This window comes from Balaenoptera musculus, chromosome 15, assembly GCF_009873245.2.
Source record: "Balaenoptera musculus isolate JJ_BM4_2016_0621 chromosome 15, mBalMus1.pri.v3, whole genome shotgun sequence".
NCBI classification, from domain to species: domain Eukaryota; kingdom Metazoa; phylum Chordata; class Mammalia; order Artiodactyla; family Balaenopteridae; genus Balaenoptera; species Balaenoptera musculus.
This window is the reverse complement of record NC_045799.1, coordinates 57556838-57580042: the sequence shown is the minus strand read 5'-3', so window position 1 is coordinate 57580042 and position 23205 is coordinate 57556838. Positions and strand designations below refer to the sequence as shown.

General features: G+C 40.9%; 1 protein-coding gene across 2 annotated transcripts in view; it reads left to right on the top strand.

Annotated features, from left to right (window-relative positions):
• GRIN2A (glutamate ionotropic receptor NMDA type subunit 2A) overlaps positions 1-23205 on the top strand; it is a 379488-nt gene that overhangs the window by 278419 nt on the left and 77864 nt on the right. For both annotated transcript variants that reach the window (XM_036827160.1, XM_036827162.1), the window contains 5 exons: positions 6305-6510; positions 12444-12612; positions 12726-12879; positions 17523-17648; positions 21385-21614. In XM_036827160.1, the coding sequence (XP_036683055.1) occupies positions 6305-6510; positions 12444-12612; positions 12726-12879; positions 17523-17648; positions 21385-21614 (885 nt within the window). The remainder of the gene's footprint in view (positions 1-6304; positions 6511-12443; positions 12613-12725; positions 12880-17522; positions 17649-21384; positions 21615-23205) is intronic.

Here is a 23205-nt window from a genome sequence, read left to right as displayed (position 1 = left end):
AGTCGGTCTCTAAGTTGTATTGATTCCACCACTTTGGGATCCTGTGAGTTCATGCCCCCTCCCCGTGCGGCCCTATGCCAGACTCATCCAGATTAATGCAGCTGCCTCCTGACCCATCACTCTGCCTTCAGAATCTTTTAGGCACAAACCCTTTCTCTGCACTGCACTGGGAAGAAGTGTCCTAATACGTCAGACTGATTGTATCCCTCCTCTGATTAAAAATCTTCAATAATCCCCATCCCCATCCCTCTACACGAGTCCATTGCCCAACGAACAAAGATAGAACTCCGGAGCAAGCCACACACCAACTCTGCTGGTCAGTTCCTTTAGAAGCATCTTTGGTTTCCTTGCAGAGCAGGAAGCTCTCTGCTCCAGTAGTATCCTGTGCGCACCCCAGCATGGCAGTTACCGCATTTATTATCTCATGTTATCTCATGGCCAGTGTGCTTTAACTCCTCTTCTCTAACCAGACTGGAAAGTCTGAGCACTGGGACCAGCCTGCACTGTTCACAATTGTACCCCAGAGCCTCCTGCAGTGCCTGGCACAGTGTAAAGCCCTGGATGCATGTGTATTGAGCTCATGAATGAACAAGCGAGAGAATTCAAGGGAAAAAGAGAATGCTCAAAACCGCATTCCAGCTGGAGTATTAAGCTGCAGGGGAGAGACGGTATTTGAGCTGTGCCTGGAAAGAATGGGTAGGATTTCAGTCAGTGGAGATGAGAAGGAGAGGAATTTCACGTAGAAGTAGTGCAGGCAAAGGCGGGGAAACGGGTGTCATTCAGGGTGTGTGTGGTGAGAGTGAAAAGTGTATGCGTCATGGTGGCTTAGTATTGTGCGTGTGTGTAGAGGTGTGAGTATAGGTGTGTGTTAGGCATGTGTGTATGTGTAGTTGTACGTGTGTGGAGGTGAGTGTATGTATGTGTGTATTGTGAATTCAGGTAGGTATGAGTGTAGCTGTGTGTTTATGTATAGATGTATAAATATATGATATATATATGTGTGCATGTGTACGGGTTTGAATCCACTTATATGTGGATTTTTTTCAGTAGTAAATACTGCAGTACTACATGATCCCCCGTGGGTTGAGTCTGCAGATATGGAGGAACCATGGTTATGGAGGACCAACTATATCTTATACACGAATTTTTGACTGCACGAAGGGTCAGTGCTCCTAAACCCCACGTTGCTCAAGGGTTAACTGTATACACATATGCATATACATATATACGTACACACATGTGTGAGTATGTGTAGGTGTAAGCGTATGTGTGTTTGAAGGTGTAGATGTATATGTTTTAGTGTGAGGGTGTGTATAGGGTGTACAAAAGAGAAATCAAAAAAGGGATAGAAAGAGAGAGAGGAGAGAGTGTTTTGAGGTTGATGGGACCTATACTGTAGGGTCCATTAATGTAAGAGGAGTCTGATTGGTTCTGTGAGCAGTATGAGTCATGGAAGGATTTGAGTAGAGGTGGATCTATGATCTTGGTGTTTAGATATACGCTTTTAGGGAGTGGCTTGGGAGAGAACAGTTGTGAGGTGATTTTAACTGTCTTTTGTAAGCATTTCATGAATAGATCAAACACGATCAAGCATTCATACCTCTTTGAAAGGAGAGTCACAAGCATCTATTAACCTCGTTTCTTCCAGCCTCTTGCAGCCTCTGTGACATCGCTATGGATTTAACCAGACCTTAAGGGATGAATATTAACTTATGACAGTTTCTGGAGATGAAATTATCTTTGCTCTGAGAAAATATTGGCTGAACGTTTTGATAAGTAATCACTGCGCTGTCACAAAACACTTCCTAGGAGCTGAAGAGGAATTCGCTTTCTAAAAGCGCAGCATTTAAATTTTATTAATAAGAACAGATAAAAAAATCATTGCAAAGTTAATTTCCCCTTTCTACATTTCTTTTAACAAAATCACTTTTCTCCATTAGCGGTCAATTATTTTTCTTTGTTCTCAAAACTTCAGTTTATTTGCTGAAAACATTTAAAGGTTTATCACCAAAATTCAGTGTATTTTGAAGGTAAAGATTTTTTTTCTTCTCCCACACAGCCTAGTTGGGGGAATTTGGGACTGTTTTCAAGTCCAAAATTCATGACAGAGATAAAAATCATCTGCCCACACCTTCTTCTTGTGTATAGGGTGTTTATAAGAATTAAAATAGTGCTAAGAATAGTGCCTAATAATCTCTGGACCTAGAGATTATCGTACTAAATGAAGTCAAGTCAGACAGAGAAAGACAGATATAGGATGTCACTTATATGTGGAATCTAAAAAAAAATGATACAAATGAACTTATTTACAAGACAGAAATAGACTCATAGACATAGAAAAGAAATTTATGGTTACCCAAAGGGAAAGAGAGGGAGGGATAAATTAGGAGTTTGGGATTAGCAGATACAAACCACTGTCATCTAATGTTACATACTCTGCTAAGTGTGGTGTGTTCATTCATTCCATCAATACCTATCCAGCTGTGCCAGGCCCTGAGTTAGAAGCTGTGGGCATAGAAACCAACTAATATACATATATATTAATATATATAATATAATATTATATATATATATATATATATATATATATATATATATATATCCCTGCTAGGCTGAGGAATCACAATCTAATGAGTGAAACATATACACAAACACATAGGTTGTTGAGGTATAATATTGTTAAGCAAATGAAAATTAGGTATTTAAATCAAATCAAGGATTTGTGAATGAAATGTTATGATGTCTGAGATTTCCTTCAGTATAATATGGGAGGAGTGGTTGGGAGTATAAATGAAACAAGATTGGCCATGAGTTAGTCATTAATGAAGCTAGATAATGGGAAAATGGAGATACATTCTAGTATTCTACTTTTGTATGAGTTAACATTTTTCCATAATAAAAAAAGAAAAAAAAAGAATGGAGGGGGCAAGAAGCTTCCACTTTTGGGCAAGTTATATATGGACCCATGTTCATGATGATTTCTTCATTTCTTTTTCCATTCTGGATAACGGACTGGATTAACTCTTAACGGCAAATTTCAGCTCCTTAACTGGACCTGCAAGGCTTTGCATCCTCTGTCCCCTGCCAGCCTGCAGGGCTCTTCCTTCCTCTGTTCCCTCTATCCCCTCATCCACTCATCTTGGATTTCCAGTCTCAGCTTAAGTGCCACCTCTTGGGGAAGACTTCTGTGATTTCTTTCCCCCTTTTTCCAGTCTTAGACCCGCATTTTATTTCTTCCTCCCAGTTTGTATGATGTATATTTTTATGTGGTTATTTGACTCATGTTTGTCTTCCCAATTAGCATAAAAATTCCTTGCAAGTAAAAATTGTGCTGCTTGCACTACAGTACCCTTAGTGCCTAGCACAGTGCTTGGCACCTGGTAGCCACTCAGTAAATATTTATGGAGTAAACGAATCTCTATTAAGCCTGTCTACAGACTCCAGACTCAGTTATAGTGCTTTGTAAATAGGAACATAGGAGGGGAAAGCGAAGGATGTCTGTTTCTCCCCTATCTGGTATATAAAATCCTGGAGTTGAGATTTTTGGCATTTGGAACAGGAGCCTATCAGCCTCAGAGAAGGAGGTAAGAGCTCTCAGGATCTAGGGCAATGTTTACACAGAAGCTTCAGCTCCTAATCAAGTTTTCCCACCCACCACTTGCTTCCACCCTCCTTGGCTGACCCATGGGTGCTTACTTAGACGTGTTGGGAAGGGAGAGAGGAACTTAGAGGAGATTTAGGAAATTATTGCACTCTGGGAACTCATAAACCTTTGCAGCCTCTCTCTCCATGAGTCAGCCTTGGGCTGGAACCTTTGCCTGCCTCCCATGGTGTAGGGTATGTGACATGGTCAGTGACATCACCAAAGATTCTGCTGGCTAAACGGGCTTTGCCTCTATTTATGTTACCTTAGGACTTGAGGAGCTATCTCCGCAAGGAAGAAAGGGTCTTGGAGCAATAACATGATTACTGCAGATCAATTAATAGAAACACTAGTGGGAAAGCACCTTTGGATTCACATAGTTCCATGGTATAGCTCTGGATCCACCACTTACTAGCTGTGCAAGTTTGGGCAGTTTACATAATCTCTCTGTTCTTCAGTTTGCTGAACTGTGATGCTGGAATAATAATCCTTACCACGTGGAATTTGTAAGATTAAACTAAGTGGTAATATTGGCACATTTCCTGACTACACAGACATGCTCAAAAGTGACATTGTTATAAGTATAGTATCAAATGCTGTGGTGGAGATGGGAGCAAAGTTCTCTATTACCAGGGAAGACAGGAATGCTTTTACAGATTAGGTGATATTTGAGCTATATCTTAAATGCTACCTACAATAATAAAATAATAGCAGCTGCCATGTATGTTACATGTTAAGTTCTGTGCTCAATGCTTCAAGGACATTTTTGGCTCATTCAAATCTCACTACAGTTCTGAAAGCATATCCTGTTGCAATCCACATTTTACAGATAGAGAAAGCAAAGCTCAGAGAAGTTAAGCAACTTTCCCAAGGCTGCTCAGCTCATGGGTGAAGCCAGGATTAGCACTTAGTTCTGTGTGACTCCAAAAGCCATTGTCGTCTTACCCACTGAACTGCCCAGGCTCTTTTGAAGGCTATGTTTGAGTTTTCTAAGGGAGATGAAAAAGAAAGAGATGGGTATAACATGTTCCAAAAGGAAGAGCTTGGATATCTCTTTATCTATTTGCATGTTTATTATTATTGGCTTGGTCTTTGTCCGGCAGCCGACTGATGGTTACAACAAGGCAGGAATCATTCTGTTTTATCCCTCATTGTTCCTGGGCTGGTGTCAGCACGCACATAGCTGGTGTTCAATAAATCTATGTTGAATGAATTAAGAATTTGATGGGCTCCACATTCTCTCCAGCCTGTGTTACATCACAGCATGAGGAGATGAACGTGTTTGCTTGACCAAATTACTCTACTGCCCTTCCTAACTTAAAAAGGAAGGTATCAGTGAAGCTGGACAGTTTTGTAATTGGCCACACGGCATGTTTCTCTACAAGCAGCAAACATTTTCCAGTCCGAATGATGATGTCATCTTCCAGAGCACTGATTGCCTTCTCTCCCGCCACCTATCACCTCTCCTGGTGTCCAGCGTGTCTGAATTCTCTTTAAGGGCCTGAGATTCATTTCTGGTGACACTTACATTACAGGAGGAGAGGTGAGTCGCTCACATCAACACAGACAAGGCTGGACTTGGCACTTAGGTCTTCAGACGAGGTATTTTCCTTGAGGTTTGTGTTACAAATAAAGCGCTGACCTGTGGTGTCGAGCAGTCGCACGTGGGAGCAGGAGGAGGAAGCAGAAAGTGCAATGCTGGGGGCAGCTTTCTCCCCGTGTGTACGCGAAGAGTGCCAATAAGCTGTCAAATAAAATTAAGGTTCAAAACATACAGCCTTCAATTTGATTTCACTGAGATGCCGACAGCTGCTCAGAGGGAACACAATCGATTCTGTTTCGACAGGTCTTGATGTACAGTAAGCAGTAAAAGTCTCCACTCTGTGCTGAATTAATAAAAACTCACCTGAATTTCAACTTAAACAGAACCATGTCTGAGCTTGAAGGGAGCGTCTCGTCTGCTCGCCCGCTCTCCCCCCCGTGTTTGTCTCTCCCGCCAGCCCTCCCTCTTTTCTGCTCTTGTTCTTCATCTTCCTCTCCCCTTGCCTCTTTTTCTCTTTCTTAGCACTTTTTAAATCTCTCTCCCTCTCACTGACTCTCTTCTATACTTAAAAGGGAGAGTTTGGAGTCCTTACTACGTGCTGGGCACTGCCCTGTATGCTTTTCTCGAATTGCCTTCTTTAATTCCTACGACATCCTTATAAAGTAGGTGGAACTGTGTCTATTTACAGATGAGAAAACAGATGTTCATGGTGATTAAAAGCCTGCCTGGGGCTGTACAGCTAGTAAGTGGCAGATGTGGGGATTCAAGCCTAGACCTCTGATTCTAAAAGTCCTTGCTCTTTTCATGACATTAGTGGTCCTGAGCTCTGGCAGAACATCACACTCACTTGGGGATCTCCAACGGCATCAGTGCTTAGGCACCACCCCCATATTTATTAGTCTGGGGAGAGTCCAGGGCATGGGAGCTGCCCAGTATTCTGCTTTCCCTTTGTCCCCATCTTTCTTAGCATATAAACAGAAGTGTACACTGAGGTAGGTAGCAGAAAAGCCCTGAAGGTGATGGGGTTCCTCTCCCATACCTCTTACGGGGGAAGACTCACCTTTCTGGAAGCCAGTGGTGAAGGAAAGCACAGGTGTGTCTTTCTCTTTATACTGCAGGTGGGCAAGTGGGAGAACCAGACCCTGAGCCTGAGGCACGCCGTGTGGCCCAGGTACAAGTCCTTTTCGGACTGTGAGCCAGACGACAACCATCTGAGCATCGTCACGCTGGAGGAGGCCCCCTTTGTCATCGTGGAAGACATAGACCCGCTGACTGAGACGTGTGTGAGGAACACTGTGCCGTGTCGGAAGTTCATCAAAATCAAGTGAGTCCAGGGATGCTGTCGGTTGAATGTGCCCAATCCTTTACAACAATAGCCTGTATCACTGATGACAGTGGTATCTCTACAATAATAATAGAATGTAGTATAAAATATACTCTATTATAATAGGTGCGTATAAAAATAGATTTTTTAAAAGACCTGGAACTACACCAGGTGGTTTGCATTCATTTGATTCCAACAACGGCAATACGAGGTGCATGGTTTTGCCCATTTTAAACATGATAAAAACTGAGTTATGAGAAGATTAAGAAGCACGTTCAAAGCCACTCAGCTAGTAGATGGAAGAGGCAGAACTCAAACACTTGTCCATCTGACTCCACCACCATATTCTTAACCAGTATGGTGAATCAACCCTCCCCTTCAATCTTTCCTAGAATAATTATTTCTTTTGTATTTTTCTGGTTACTCCCTCCCCCAAACCATATCTACCACTTCCTTCCACCTCTTTTCTATTTCCAAGATCCAAACTTTTCAGAATTTTCAAAGCTTCTCTCCGTTTCGGGGTCAGCATCCACCTTACAAGTGACTTTCTGATGTGCTTAAGGTGGAGCTGATCTCCTGGGGATCTCCTAGATCACCAGCAATAAACCAGCATTGCATCTAAGTCATTTCCTCTTTTATTACTATTGAAGAGGAACTGACATTTTTTATCAGATCCCCTGGTGAAGGGTTCTCCCTAATCTATAAACGCTTTGGAGAGACATAAAGCTTCATGGCCAAGTCCAAGGCCCTGAATTTTGTCTTTGTAATGCAAACATAAACACAAATACCACCCTTGTGGAGGATTCACAAAAGGAAAAAGCCTACCGTTGGATAGAAATCTTTTTTTTTTCCTGAATATTTTCTGATTGCCTCCTTTCACCTGGACAATTCTTGCTTGCCCTTTAAGTCTTAAGCACTCCCTCCCCAAGCTAGGTTAGCTCTCCCTACTTCCACAGTACCCTGGCTGTGTCTCTATGTCTTAATCCGTTCAGGCTGCTATAACAAATTACCACGAGTGGGTGGCTTAAACAACAGACATTTATTCCTCACAGTTCTGGAGGCTGGGAAGTCCACGATCAAGGTGCTGGCAGATCTGGTGTCTGATGGAGACCCTCTGGTTTGCAGACGGCTGTCTTCTCCTCACCTGGTAGAGAGCAGAGGGAGAGGAAGCAAGCTGTCCTGCTTCTTCTTATAAGGGCACTACTTCCATTTAGGAGGGTTCCACCCTCGTGACCTAATTACCTCTCCAAATACCATCACACTGGGGATTAGGGTTTCAACATATGAATTTGAGGGGAACATAAACATTCAGTCCATAGCACTTTCTAGCTATCTTTCTCACTTGTTTTTATGGCTTACAGTTTGTCTGTATTTCCCCCAGAGTATTATCTGCCTAAATATAGGGAACGTGGCTTATTAATCTTTGTGTCCTCAGGGACAAGCACAGAATATGACACCCCAATGTTGATGACACTTGAACGGAGGGTGAATGGATACTTTTCCTCCCACGTTCCAAATTCCAACCTAAGTTCTTATTATACAAGATGCAAATCCCCATGGCTCAGTGCTTTGGATAAAGATAATTTTTTAAGAATATGATTGCTAAATGTATTATGAAGGTGCATTTTGGTTTGGAGAAATTTTTGTATCAATAAGCAGCATTTTTGGAGTTGAAATTCTGATGGATTATTCCGTAAATAATCATCAGCTTTTTTGGAGTCATCAGCCTCTTTGGGGTTGAAATTCTGAATAGATTAGTCAATAAATAAATACACATGAAGCATAGTTTCTGTGTTAGTCACAGTGCTGGGCATGGGGGGGGTGCATCAGTGAACCGGGAAGGATCTTGCAGTCAAGGGGTGCACACGGTTAAAAAACTACTCAACCAATAAGGGAACAGGGCAGCTCCACATTAGGATAAACCCTGTGAAGGATCTGAATAAGATGGTGTGATAAGGGAGTCACTTGAGGTATGTGGGGCTCCTGCAGCTCACACAGGTAAGATTTAAGGTGACATGTAAAAGAGGAAAAGGAGCCAAACATGTGAAGAACTGGGGAAGAGCCACCCAGCTAGAGGAGCAGGTGCAAAGGCCCTGAGGGAGGAAAGAGATTGGCGAGTTTGGGAAACAGAAGGAAACCTAGTGCAGTACTTGGAAGTGATGAGCTGGGGGAATGACAGAAGGGGTAATGTGGGAAAGTTGTCAAAGGAGGTTTTGACTTGGGTGGGTGTTCTTTGAGCAGAACTTGGTCAGATGAAGAAAGCAGAGTGGCTGGCACAAAGCAAAGAGTATAACCCCACTGGGGCACCTCCTTTATGATAACAATATCTTCTCTGATTCAATAGGGCCAATCAAGTAGGGCATCTTATGCTTCACACTCAGTCATTGGAGATTAAAGTCTTTAAAATCCGAAGACTTGGAGCTGAAAACAATAGATCACCAAGTCCTGAGTCACAATGGTCTGGAGGAAATGAACCTCCAAATAAATTACTGTCTTTAAAAGAATTGACTTTTCAACTGAAGAATAGAAACAGATTAACAAGTTCAAATTCACGATTTGGGTTCCTGTGGGAGGGGGTGGCTTGCAATTTTCCTTTTCCCACTTGGTGACATGAGAATCGTACTGTGCTTCTAGGTGAAATTAAAGTCTTTGATTTACCTGAAAGCAATAGAAAATTACTAGGATCCAGTAATCCCAACATTAACACAGATTAGATCAACTGCATTTCCTAAAGGTAACATCTTTGAGGCAGGCTGATTGGTTCCAAAAAGGATTCCTGTTGGACAACATGATTGTGTTTGTTTTCTTGGTGATATTCTTTCAGGGAAAACCCTTTGTCTCTCACTTCTGGTAAATGGTGGGGTCTTGAGGGCACACATCAGTCTTCTAAAAAATCAGGTAGTAGGAAATGAGCTGAGAAATCAGACTTTTCTTCTAACCTGTTAGTTGAGTGTTAAGATGTGAAGAGAAAATTGAGGAAAAATTACCTGTTTTCATATGTAGGGATAAATGGCTATACTGCCAGTTGATCCCCTAAACTGTCAAATCGTTGGTGAAAAGAGAGGAAATATGTTTTTAAGCACCTATGTGAGAGGTGCTTTAGATACCTTATTTAATATTTCCAACTATCCTGCAAGGTAAGTATCAGCCTTCTCAATGCACAAATAAGTAAACTAAGGTCTGTGAATGAAGAGACCCATCCGAGTTTCCATGCTTGTCAAGGGCAGACCCAGGATTTGAAAGCAGCTCTGTCTGACTCGCAAGGCACATCCACTGGCCACACTGGGAAATTATAGAGCCAGAGAATTGATGATTTATTGGATCCCTTTCCCCATATTTGTTTTTATGAGTCTCCCTTTCTTTTGGGTGATGGTGGAGAGCAGAGAGATTACATGGGCACCATTTCTCAGATGCCTGGGTAGTTGTCATACCCCCTCCTCCACACACACACGCACGCACGCACACACACACACACACACACACACACACACACACAAGGTTTGTGATAACAACCAACAGAAGTTCCCAGTATGGTCTGTGTTTCCATAATGCCCATGATAAATTCAACTAGTTCACTTTCTTCTTGTCTTTTTCATCCTGTGTCCCCAGCGTCTAAATCCATGTCTTACACAGAGTAGCTGCTCAGTGGGTGCTTGTTGGGTGAAAATGCATCAATGACAACTGGTTAACTAGAATACACCTAGTATTAGGGGACATGGGGGGAATAATTAACTCATAAACTGGCTGAGGTTCCAGTGAGCACGTCAAAGAAGCAGATAGGTCACTATATGGCTATGACCCTGAATCTTCAACCTGGGGTATTTGTTAACTCCTTTCCACACTCTCCCAGGAATCTTGACCAGGTGAAGGAAGAGGCTGTAATAGAAGAAGGGAAGGAGCAGACAGTGAAATAGCTGCAAATGGAAAGAGGTGGTAAAGAGGCATCGATGCATGGTCTATGGTGGCCAAAAAGAAAAAGAGAGACTTTGATTTGGGCACATTTTTCAAAGAGCCACAGATACCAAGAAGAAAATCATATTTGGACATGCCATTAATTTAATGTACTTAGGACATATTTCTATCATGTTTATGGCAGTTGTAACTCCACCTTGACCCTTTCTGCTCTGGGAAACTGGTGGAGAGAGGGAAGGTCCCTACTTCCTGTTGTACTACAGAGTTAAGTCCACCAGTCATCATCTGTAAATGCATGCGGATGTGGCCTTCCACAGCCCCCCAGACTGAGGGCAGCAGAGTCTGAGCAGGTTGTCCAGCTGCAAGGCTGGAGAGTGAAGTCTCCGTCGTGGTCCTGGCTGGCAGATGCAGGTTGGTTGAGCAGAGCTCAGAGACAGGATAGGAGAGAGCAATGGTGAAGACAGTGATTCAGGATAGGTGATCTGTGATCCTGAGATAAAGAAAGCATGAAAAAAGGTATCATTCTGCAACCTACTTCCATTACTCAAAGTTATATTGTCAAATCTATCCATATTCTTGGATATAGATATATACCAATGGTGCTTAATGTGTGTGTGTGTGTTTATCCAATTATATATGTAGTATATACTCACTGCAGATAATTTTGGGGGAAAAAAACCTAAAAATATGAAAAAGATAAAAAACCATTTCTTACCATTCAAAAATAGCTATGCTTCATATTTCATTGTTTTTCCATCCAGATACTTCATAAGCTCATCTGTTTTTATATAGCTATGTCTACTCTGTATGTATCACTATGTAACCTACTTTTATCATAAGATATGGAAATGTAAGTATTTTCCTATTATCCTGTTAGATTTCCATAAACATAATTTTAGTGCTTAGATAACAATTCAGTATGTAGATGTGTCAACAATGGAATATTGAGGCAGCACATGTCCTTTGAAATACGTGACTCAGTATCTGAACATGGTACTAATGGATGCCCCAGGGCAAGGTGGAACCAAGTGCATTGCCCAGAGAGGTCTTGATCTTCCTGTAGCAGTTGTTTAAATAGTTTTTGTTATCACTTGGGAAGACCCCTGTTTCCTTCCCTTTAAAAAGAATTTCTGGTTTTTCTGAGTGTCCTTTGAGTATGAATTTGTCAAGTAAATAAAGCAAAGCGGCTGGCACAAAGCAACGAATGTAACCTTGGTAGATTATGATAGGTTTTAAGACAGCAATGCCCTCTGTATTTTAATAGGGGTTTTTCCTGATCAAGGACATTGCTATTTAATAGTGTCACCTTTTACACTTCCTCCACGTAGGTAGGGAGGGAAAATGTTATGAATGAGCCTTCATTTGCAAGATGACTCGATCAAGAGACATTAAGTCCACAGACTCAGGCACAGAGTAGACCCCAGGTCTCCTGATTTTTAGCTGATAATTCTTAGTTTTCCTCAGCAAGGAGAGTATCTTTCCTAAGTAAGTAAGGCATCCTTTCTTCTTCCCTTTGGTTGCCAACCTCTATTTTCAGTGAAAGGATAAAGCAAAACTCTCCTTGCTCTGAGAATTTCACATCTTCCTCTCCTCCATTTTCCAATAAGTTTTTATAATTCAGTTTAGATTAGATGACTAAACTCAGATCTAAAGAGGTTGTATGTGTTATAAGCTTTAAAAAAATAAGAGGTAGTAACTCTCATCTGCATAATGGGGATGTGAATACTACCTAATTTAGAAAAATGTTGTGAAGATTAATCCAACAATTAGTATAAAGCATTTATCACAGTGCATAGCAAATAGTAATTACTCAAGAAATGTTACCTGTTGTCATGATTACTGTCATAATTAAGAACACTTTCTACTTTTGCTGTCATAAACTCACTGAACGTCCTTGTAAAAGCCGCTTCCACATTTGGGGCCTCAGTTTCCCATGTGAAAAATAATAGAAGAGTGTAGATAATGACTATGAACACATTTTCCAGTACTAATACTCTACCATCTTGGGATTTTCTCTACAGCAATTCAACCAATGAGGGCATGAATGTTAAAAAATGCTGCAAGGGGTTCTGCATTGATATCCTAAAGAAGCTTTCGAGAACAGTGAAGTTTACCTATGACCTTTACCTGGTGACTAATGGGAAGCATGGCAAGAAAGTTAACAATGTGTGGAATGGAATGATTGGTGAGGTAAGTTATCTTTTCATCCCAAGGGCCCTCATTCAGACTTAGGGCCCAAGGTCCTCAGGGATGGTGGGAAGGGTAAGTAAAGGGACGGTTCTTTTTTTTTGCCTTGTGTCCAGGTGGTGTATCAACGGGCAGTCATGGCAGTTGGCTCACTCACCATCAACGAGGAACGTTCTGAAGTGGTGGACTTCTCTGTGCCCTTTGTGGAGACGGGAATCAGTGTCATGGTTTCAAGAAGCAATGGCACTGTATCACCTTCTGCTTTTCTAGGTATGTGAACTTCGCAGTCACTACTGCTTTCCTACAAGGAATTATAGGTATTTTGTCTTGTTTGCTCGAAAGACAGGACCAGATAGGACCTAGTTCCGTTCCAGGTAACCACGTCAGCATATTGAAAGCATGTTGCATTTGAATTACCCCAATTTTCCCCCAGTTAACATCTTTCATTTATCTTTAACTTGGAAATAGCTGCTAAAAATACAGTCACATATTCAGATACCGCCCTTGGTAGTGTAGAATATAGATTAGTAGATACATTGCTTAGAGCCTTGAAAGCATTTAAAAAATAAACCTGTCTGTCCACAGTTAATTTAAATCCGCTCATAAACTTTTATTTAGCAGCCGCGTACCCATCCTCCGTCCCTCACTAGAATGACAGTCATTTATTTACTGGATGTAAGAGTAAAAATAATGATGACTGTGCAGTGATTTATACCAGTACTCTGATAAACAAAACAGAAGCAGTCTGAAGAGGATACACTGTTTTAAAATTAATGGAATCATATTTTAAATGTGACTATCCTTTAAGCTGAATGGTTTATAAGAGAAGAAATTCTTCTTACTCTCCTTTTAACTGTTTCCTAGATTTATGTTTTTACACAAAAGGTTTTTATTTTTTAAAGCCAGGTAGTTCTGTTTTTTTCTATCATCTGGTTTTCTTGAGCACCTATGCATTAGGTAGCTTGGCTGGTGTAGCTGAAACTGCCTGGAACATAGCCAAGCATTTTTCATTTTTTCTTTAAAGGAAATCATTGTGTTGAGCGTTTTGTCATCATAAATAGTTTTTGATAGTGACTGTCTTGAAGATCATGGGATTCAGATTAACTTCCCCTTGGCATTCCCATGTCAGTGGGTTTGTCCCAAACTGGGAAGGTTAAGACAAACATTGACCCCTAGAAGGAAACTGCAGGAGAGAGTGAAAACAGTTAGATTAGTGTCAACTGAATTTCTTACATTTTTCCAAAGACAAAAAAACTTTATTTATTAGAGAACTAAAACTGCAGACTAGGGCCCATCTGTGGATGCCAGCTCCAAGCCCATAGCCTTACTCTTCCACTGTCTTCATTTATATGTGGTGTTAGCATCCAGTGAAGCGTTCTATGCTTCATTCTCATGAGTGAAATGTTGACTAACAGGATTTTGGATACCGCCTTACTCACAGAGACGTATGGATGTACTGTTTCCATTTTCGATAATCCATTTAAGCTGTTGAAATGCTTACGACTCACTGGATTTGATTTTGCACTCGTTTCAATTTTTGTAACCTTTGTTGGAGTAACGTGGACCTTGACAAAGACACACCTCACTATGTTCCTTCTGTGCCTGTGTCTGATATGGATAATGATGCCCATATCTTCATAAGGGAGCCTCACTGGATCACGAAAAATACTGCTTACTGATATTGACAACACAAGCAGAATGTTAATAATTATTGGATATACTCTCACTCATAGTCACTCCTAATCGTCTTTTTCCCCATTCCCTATTGGAACCTTTAACAGAGATCTTTGGTCCTAGAGGTTGGAGGAAGGGAGTTCGTGGAAGAAATGGAAAGAGAAAGTTGTCCACTTATCTTCTTAGTGAGCTAGAGAGAACTTTTCGTCCAGTTCAATCAAAGAGGAAAAATATATCCATTGACTTGTCTCATAAATATGAGTCACTGATACTGAATCTGGCCTCAACCCAGTTTCCCTAGATTTTTATCTTATCTGCGTTACTAGAACATTTCCATAAAAGTCAAGTAGTTTTGCTAAATTTAGCTAAACCTCTTTCCCCCTACTCTTCCTACTGTATCTTTAAGAATAAAATAAATTGTAGCCAGAGGGAGCTATTTTCAAAGCTGTTTTTACACAGAAGGCTTAATATTTTTCCTAGTCACTAAATTACATCCCTATTCGATTGACTCTGCACCCCCTTATTTACAGTCATTTTCTGCAGGTTTTGAAAGTCATAATGAACCATGCTAAGCTACATTTTTCCATTCATTGGCTCAGTCATCTGGAAGAGCCAAACATTCAAAATCTGATTGCATTGCTCTTCATTATTTCCTATTCTCTCTCCTTCGCAAAATCCATGAACTCACATCGGAAACACTTGCAGGTAGTGCCTCTGAGCTTTTGTGTAAAAATGTAACCAGTGACTCTTCAAGGCCAGAGATGATGTCTCTGGCAATGTTTCCATTCAGTTAATTCTTAAGACTTTCCAAGTAGGTTGGAGTCTTTGATCCAAAGAAATGCTGAGCTGGAGTCTCTTCTAGATTAAAGTTCCTTCATGGACAGATGTTGAATCTGTTGAATCTGTCCAGTAGAGGATGTAATCCAGAGCTATCTAAAATATTTCTGGGTCACATCTTAGACACTACAGACAGTAGCTCTTCATTGTTCTAATGACTTTCTTTGTTGTGGGGTGTGTGTGTGTGTGTGTGTGTGTGTGTGTGTGGTGTCTGGGAATAGCCATCCTTCATGGCACTCATAGGTACCTAACTTACTAAAACCAGAATACCACAGCAGAATGTCTCTGCCATCCTCACAAGTCAAGGGACAGATGTTGTCACTTCGAAGTGAGAAAACATCTGGGATCAGTTTCTTGATCAGTTTCCATCTGATTTTCTGACCAGTTAGTGACTAGGACACATCAAGTGCCCAGTGAAGTCCACTGAAGGCTTACAGATTCTGACATGTGAGTACAAGAATTCAGTAAGGATTTCCCCTAATATTTTTAATAATGTCATCATAACCTGCAGGGAAAAGGAGTTATCAGATTAGTAAGTGTGCGTGTTTTAAACTAGGACGCCTTTTTCAGGACCCTGGACAGCACACCACCACCACCAATTCTGGCTTTAACCACAGAACCAAGCAGCTATTCCATTTAATTTATTATGTGTATGCAGTGTGCAAAGCACACCACCAAATACTTTACATGTGTATGCTCCTTTACTCATTACAATGATCCTCCTCTGCTGAGACACGCTATGCCATCAGCACATCCAACTTGGAGAATTACTTTAACATCTCTATTTTTGAATATTAAGTAATTTTTAATCTCCTAATTATTCATTTCTTTCTCCTGGATACACCTTATTACCAAATTGCTGTGATTTCAGGGACACGATATTGTTTGTACTCAAGTTAAATTTAACTGAGATAAATTTCAGTTTTAGTCTCTTCGGTTTCTTTGAGCTCATCTTGGGTTATTTAAGTCAAGTAAGTTGTCTTGGTACCTGTTGCTTCTTAAAGTATTTGCACTATCAAAACTGCATTACAAAGTATTCCTTCAGGTTTTAAAATTATCCAATATCGTTAAAGCTTCAGACATATTAGTTTCTTATTATATATTAAGCTCATTACATTGGAATTTGTGCTGAACTCTAGCTGTGTTAGGTAGTCACAGACTTTAATAAAAAGGTGGCCTGCTATCAGCCTAGTTCTTTATTATTATTACTAGCTTCATCAGAAAAAAAAACAATTTAAAAATAATAAAATGTGTACTATTCGAGAGGTATTATTGGGCTTCTTATATTTTATTCTTAGAAAATGTTTGCTCATGATGAAAAGGATTATAAGTTCATTGGTGTCCAAGCGCAGTTTCTTCCCAATGATGCAATCAGGTGGAGCTATGTTCATTTTAAAAATTTTAGCCTCTGTTGATTTTCTAGCAAATCTATGTCATACATGGATAAAATGTCTCCTTTCGGCTCACTTTCATGTCCTCAATCAGTTTGAATAAAAATGTTAATTTGTTTTACATAGTATCTCTTACCTTTCTAAAGTGATCTAAGATTTAGAACCTTGTGTCTTGGCCTGCCCTTCTGAGACATCCACATGAAAATGAACTGATGAAAGCTATTTTTAGGGGAAATAACCATCTATCCATCTACTACTTCATTGCCTCTATCTTTAAACGATGCGTTTTCATTGAATTCTCGTGTGAATGTAATATCTTCAAATGACTTTTCAATTGCGTTTAACCATTACCAACCTCAACCAGATTTTTAAATTGTAGAGATCTCATCTGTCCGAAGCAGAAGGTGAAATGGAGAGAGTGGTAGTATTTGGGGGCAGACTATGACATTCCAATATTCCTGTCAATCCCACGATTTTACGATCCTTTTCTACCAGGTTATAATTCTCCCTTTACTTCTAGAATTCCTGCACGTCCTCCCTCCAGCATGTTAAGATGAAAATGAAAATAAAAATAAAACTCATGCTGATTTGCAGGTGCCTTATGTTTGACTCTTTGAATCTAGTCTTGTTTCTCTTTAGCTTTGGTCCCCTGGATGATTCTGTAATTCCAGAGGACCCTGTAGCCTCTTTGTTTGCATTTTAACTTTCTCCCTTGGTCTTATCATTATATTTTGTTTTTATTATCCTTGACCTGATTTGTCAAATGTCATATGCTTTTCTCTGTTTTTATCCTATGATGTGCATTCTTATAAAATACCTCAAATATTTTGTAGAAGAGAGAATGATTTAAACGCATGAATAAACAATGAGTAGCTTCTTTTGAATGATCAGAGTCACATCAGAGTGGGTCTCTCAGTGAGCCTGCAAATGGACCTCCGGGCTCCCTGCTGGCCCTGGTTGTGAGCGGGCGCTGACTGACTGCGCTTCCGCCCTCTGGCTGTTTCTCCGCAGAGCCCTTCAGCGCCTCCGTCTGGGTGATGATGTTTGTAATGCTGCTCCTTGTCTCCGCCGTAGCTGTCTTCGTGTTTGAGTACTTCAGTCCTGTTGGATACAGCAGGAACTTAGCCGAAGGGAAAGGTGAGGCTGGCTTCGTAAGCATCATTCAAAGTCAATGCTATTTAATGTGCTCTCAATGAAGAGTTCAGATCTAGAACACATTCTCCTATATTGCCTTGCTATACCATCGTCTAAATCGCGCTGGTCATTGATATTACTTGCAGTGCCATACAAGTATGGGTTATTCCCTTCTACTGAAAAGAAGGATAAAACTTAAAAATGAGACATTTTAATCTTGCCATAATGTGGAGTCAGTAGTTAAGTGAAAAACTACTGATATTTGCTGAGAAAGCATATTTGAAAAAGTTTTCTGGCAGTTTTCAAAATGTGCATCAAAACAAATGTTAAAACTACTAGTGAGTCTCAGCTTCAGTCTATGCAAAGAAAATGGTTTTATGGAATCTAGGTTAAGAACATTCTCCAAACTACCAAATCATGCTCACATTCGTTTGATGATAAATATAATGATAAAATGGTGACTTTCCCCAAACAGTTACATTTTCCTCTTGACAGTGCCTGACCTTAGTGCATTGTACTTGATAAAGTGGCAATCAGTAAGTAGAAAATTGAATTGGGATGCATTCATTGGCCGTAAGTTTTTAAGAGGCTCCCACACGAACCACATACATAAACACATTACACAATTTTGAGTGCATTTTTCTCAATGCACAACACATTCTAAGTAGAGGGTATCAGAAGGGTGCCAGGACGAAATCTCTTTCCTGAAAAATGACTTTAGATGGTGGAAGACAGCAGATCTTCAAGGTACAGTTATTCAAAAACAAGGCACTTTAATTTGCCATATGTTCTTTCTGCTTGGAAGATTCAATATTGGAAAGAGCCAGCAGGTCATGGGGATCTATTGGGAACTCAGTTTTACTGAAATTCTCCCACTTCTTAACCACTGAAGAGCGGTGGTTACCACATAAACCACCTGCTGTCAACCAAACGTAGTTAAAATGCCACAAGTAATCATGTTGTGTTTAAGTGGGAGAGTTGCCAGCATTTCACTAAATGGGTAATGTAATTAACTAGTAAGAAGCTTTCCAACAGAGTGGGTCCTGAGGCAATGTTCTATGGGTGATCATACCGCAGGAGAGTAGATACTTACGTTTGCAAAACCAGAGTTTGTGGTGTTTGTGAATTCGTGCATTTATTTGATGAATATTTCCGGAGTACCTGGTACCGGAGCAGGGGTTTAACGTGGTAAATGGGATGGAGATTTCCTCATCCTTGGGCAACTGAGAATTTAGTTGTGGAGACAACACGTAAACATATAAATGAATAATCACAGATTGTAATAAATCTCAAGAAGAAGGGAGAAAAACCAAAGTGAAGTGATGGGATATGGACGCTTCTTAAGTATGATGGTCAAGCAGGGAAGGGCCTTAGGAAGAAATGATGCTGGAGTTGAGACCTGAAGGATGAGGAGGATTCAGTCCTATGAAGAACTGAGGGAGAAGCATTCCATGCAGAGGGAACAGCAGATACAAAGGCCTTGGCATGGGATCAATCTTGATATGCTCAAGAAACAGAAAAGTTATGAGTAAGTGAGGTAGACAGTGGTATAAGATGAAGTCAGAGGGATAGGCTGTTGACCGTGGTAAGCATTTCAGATTTTCTTCAAAATACAATGGCAGGGAAGAGGCAGAATACAAACCTGTACCGTGTGGAAAGGTCACTTTCTATGTATCTATCAAGACGATGGGAGGGGTGGCAGCAGTGGAAGGAGGGAGACTGGTTAGGAAGGTGGTACAGTTTTCCAAGAGAAAGAATTGCAGTGGTTTGGACTTGGATGGAGAGAATGGAGATGGAAAGAAGTGGATACATTTGAAATATATCTTGGAAGATAAAAACCTATCCAAAGGCCACCACATGCAATAATTTCTCCTTTGGCTGAAGCACACGCTATTGTGCAGGAAGGAACCTAGCATGCAAACTCCTTCCATCACCTGGAGGCTTTTTGTTTTCTGCTCATCCGCATGTAGAAACCCTCAGGAAATGACAGCTACTTATTTCCTTGCACAAAATAGCTTTCTGTTACATCTCATTGTCCTTTATGGGGAAAATTATATGACCCAGTAATAGTCTTCATGAATCAGGAATTCCCAAACATCTTGGACAGCTCCCTGCAACTGCCCATTTCTGATTCCTAAATAGCTGTCACTTCTGATCAACATGCATCCCTAATAAAATTAAGTAGTTCATGAAGTTTACTGGATTGACTCTAATTATTTTTTACTAAGAATTCTCAGCCTCTTGGGAATAAGCCCAGAAGATCATAAAATTAGGCAAAGAATAGGAGGAGAGCTTGAGACTGAGAATAATAGAATTAGTTGCCTTCTCTCTAATGTGTTGTATATGGATATTGTAAGTATTGAGATAGCCTGAGTTTGGCCTCCCATGTGCGGAAAGCTTGCTTCCCAACTAGGCTCTCTGCCCAGAACTTCATAACTTCCATCAATCTGGATTCACTGCTGCCACTTTATTTATTGCCCACTCTGTGTGCATCGCCAACTGAAGTCTAAGTAGATCATTTTTTCATATCTTCATTTACTTAAATGACATAAAAACCTTCTGTTAAAGGAAGACCCTTTTTCCCATGAAATGAGGGCATAAATTGATTTTTTTCCCCTTGCACAAAAACAGACTTGAAAGCTCTAACGTGTGTGTCTTACAGCCTGCATATTCCCCTGCCCAATACATTTTGGCATATTGTTCTGCCTCTTTAGTTAAGTCTGTTGCAAGGAACACTTAAGAATCTTAAAATTTAAAAAAAAAAAAGAATCTTAAGAATACGCTGAGGGAGAAAAAGTGCTGTGATATCAGAGTTCATTTTCCATGACCCTGCAACCAAATGTCTTCCATCTGTGAAGTGTTAGAAGAATTAAGCTCTATTGTTCTGTTCCTTAATGTCTCCATTTGGAGAGTGTTTTAGTTTGGTTTAATTCCTACATTGTGCACATCTTACATCTGAGTTTGAACAGGAGCCATTGCTAGGAACAATCAGATTAGAATATCAAGCATCAGTCCCTCTGAATTGCATGGTTCTTATACGAAAGCACATCTGACGAATACTGAAGCAGCCCCCATGCACATGTTTTTGTAAGGCTCTGCTTCCCCAAATGGAAATCAAATCCACATTTAAAACAGGTCATAACACTACTTCTAATTCAAACCCATGTTTTGCATAACCATTTTCTTCCTTCCTTCCTTCTTTTTTCCCTTTCTTTCTTTCTCTTTCTTTCTTTCTTTCTTTCTTTCTTTCTTTCTTTCTTTCTTTTTTTCTTTCTTTCTTTCTTTCTTTCTTTCTTTCTTTCTTTCTTTCTTTCTTTCTTTCCTTCCTTCCTTCCTTCCTTCCCTCCTTCCTTCTTTCTTTCTTTCTCTCTCCTTCCTTCTTTCTTTCTTTCTTTTTTCTCTCCTTTCTTTCTTTCTTTCTTTCTTTCTTTCTTTCTTTGTTTCTTTCTTTTTCTTTCTTTCTTTCTTCCTCCCTCCTTCCCTCCCTCTCTCTCTCTTCCTTTCTTTCTTTGTCTTTTTAGAAATGTGGCAAAAAGCCAGGTATATAGAAATGTGGGAAGAATGCTAATTTTTAAAGAAAAAAGGACTCATTGTGGTGTGGTTCTGGGGCAGTGACGGGACACACTATAAGTCCGTCTTCTGGCAGCCTTCAGTGTTGCTGGAGCCACTGCGTAGTATCAAACACTCACAAGTGTGCATTTTGAGGAGGCGCTGAGAATGTCCTTCCTGTCATTTGCAGCACCCCATGGGCCTTCTTTTACGATTGGAAAAGCTATATGGCTCCTTTGGGGCCTGGTGTTTAACAACTCCGTGCCTGTCCAGAATCCTAAAGGGACCACCAGCAAGATCATGGTGTCCGTGTGGGCCTTCTTTGCCGTCATATTCCTGGCCAGCTACACGGCCAATCTGGCTGCTTTCATGATCCAGGAGGAGTTTGTGGACCAAGTGACTGGCCTCAGTGACAAAAAGGTAAGGTCACTTTGCTTTCATCTCTGCCTGAGGGGTTGATCTTAAACGTTCTCCCCTCAGAGGAAGTAAATCAGGCTCCTATCATCCAAACCCATCAACTCTAAGGCACAAAGCCAGAGGATTTTTTTTTTCCTCTTAACTCACATGGGCATATTTCTAAAAGTTTCAGGAACGGAAGCTTAAGTTAAGCTCTCCTAAGTCTTAAAGTGTCCAGATCTAATTTGGAAACGTAGTGTTCCCCGGTGGTCGTTTCTCATATTTATATGATTGTGTTGATGATGCTTACTGAGGTCTGTGACTCATGTTACAGCTTAGGCTGGAGCTCATCTTGCCAAGGAGAGTATGGTGTTGAGGAAGATCCATTAGCCTTGGATCAGGAGAGGCTTGGGGTGAAGTGGGATGCTCTCGGCTGTAGGTACCTCCTAGTTCTGTGACTTTGTATGAGTCTCTTACATGCTCCATGCCTTGGATTCTCTGACCTGAAAACAAAAGTCCTCTGTAAGCCCTACCCAGAGACAAAACTGACAGCTCCTGTTTACTATGTAGCCAGTCAGCCCCATCACCAGCACTCCTGACTCGCCGGAAATTTCTTCAAGGGACGCAAAAGGAGCAGGGAGGTTTTTCCTTTCCCTCCGGTTCCTTTTACTCAGACTCGCCTTCAATCCTGCCTCCTGGGGCTGTGCTTTCCACATTAGGGAGATGGGAGTGGTAACACTTGCTTTCTCCATTCTCCGTTGCCATGTAACGAAGTTTGCAGGGTGTGAGAAGCTATTCAGAAACGTACAGGGAGGAAGAGGTAAACTGGGTATATCCTTCTATTGACATTTTAGTTTCAGGAAACAAACTCTGACTTGCTAAGCTCAGCAGTGTGGGGACTGCAGCACTGCAAAGATTTTCTGTCTTGTATGTGGGGATAATTTGTCTCTATAAATTCTCACTATCATGTCTTATTGGCATGAGTCTACATATATCCTTTCAGCATTCATCAACAGACTGCTGAATAGAAAATCAGCCCATGAAAAGACCTAACAGCTTATCCGTGACTTACACGGTGGTTGAAAGAGGTACAGAGAGGCCTGTCATCAGAGAGCAGGTGAGGGGCTGTGGTGAGTCACCATCACAAAAGCGCCACCAACCTTATGAGCAGTTGGCCTCTCTGATGGCTCCTCCTTGGAAATGCCACTTGAGTAAATGCCACTCTCTGCGACATGGCGACAAAGCCCTGTATTATCTGGCCCATCCCCCCATGTCCCCTCCCTCTCGCTTGCTGAGGTCCTCTCTCTGTTCCTTAGACACTCCAAGTGCATTTCTACCACAGTGCCCTTGCACTTGCCATGTCCTCTGCCTGGAATGTTCTTCCCCCTTTATTCTCATGGCCGGCTTCTCCTTGACTTTCAGGTTTTAGGGAAACTATCACCTCTTGGGAGAGTCTTCCTGGTCACCATGGTGAACTTGGCAGCCTGAGCTTGTGCTCCCATGAAACTTAAATTCCAGTAGGAAGAAATAAACAACACACAAGTAAATGCAATGGAGAAGAAAATTCCAGGCAGGAATAAGTGCTGTAAAGGAGATAAAACTGATGAGATTAAAA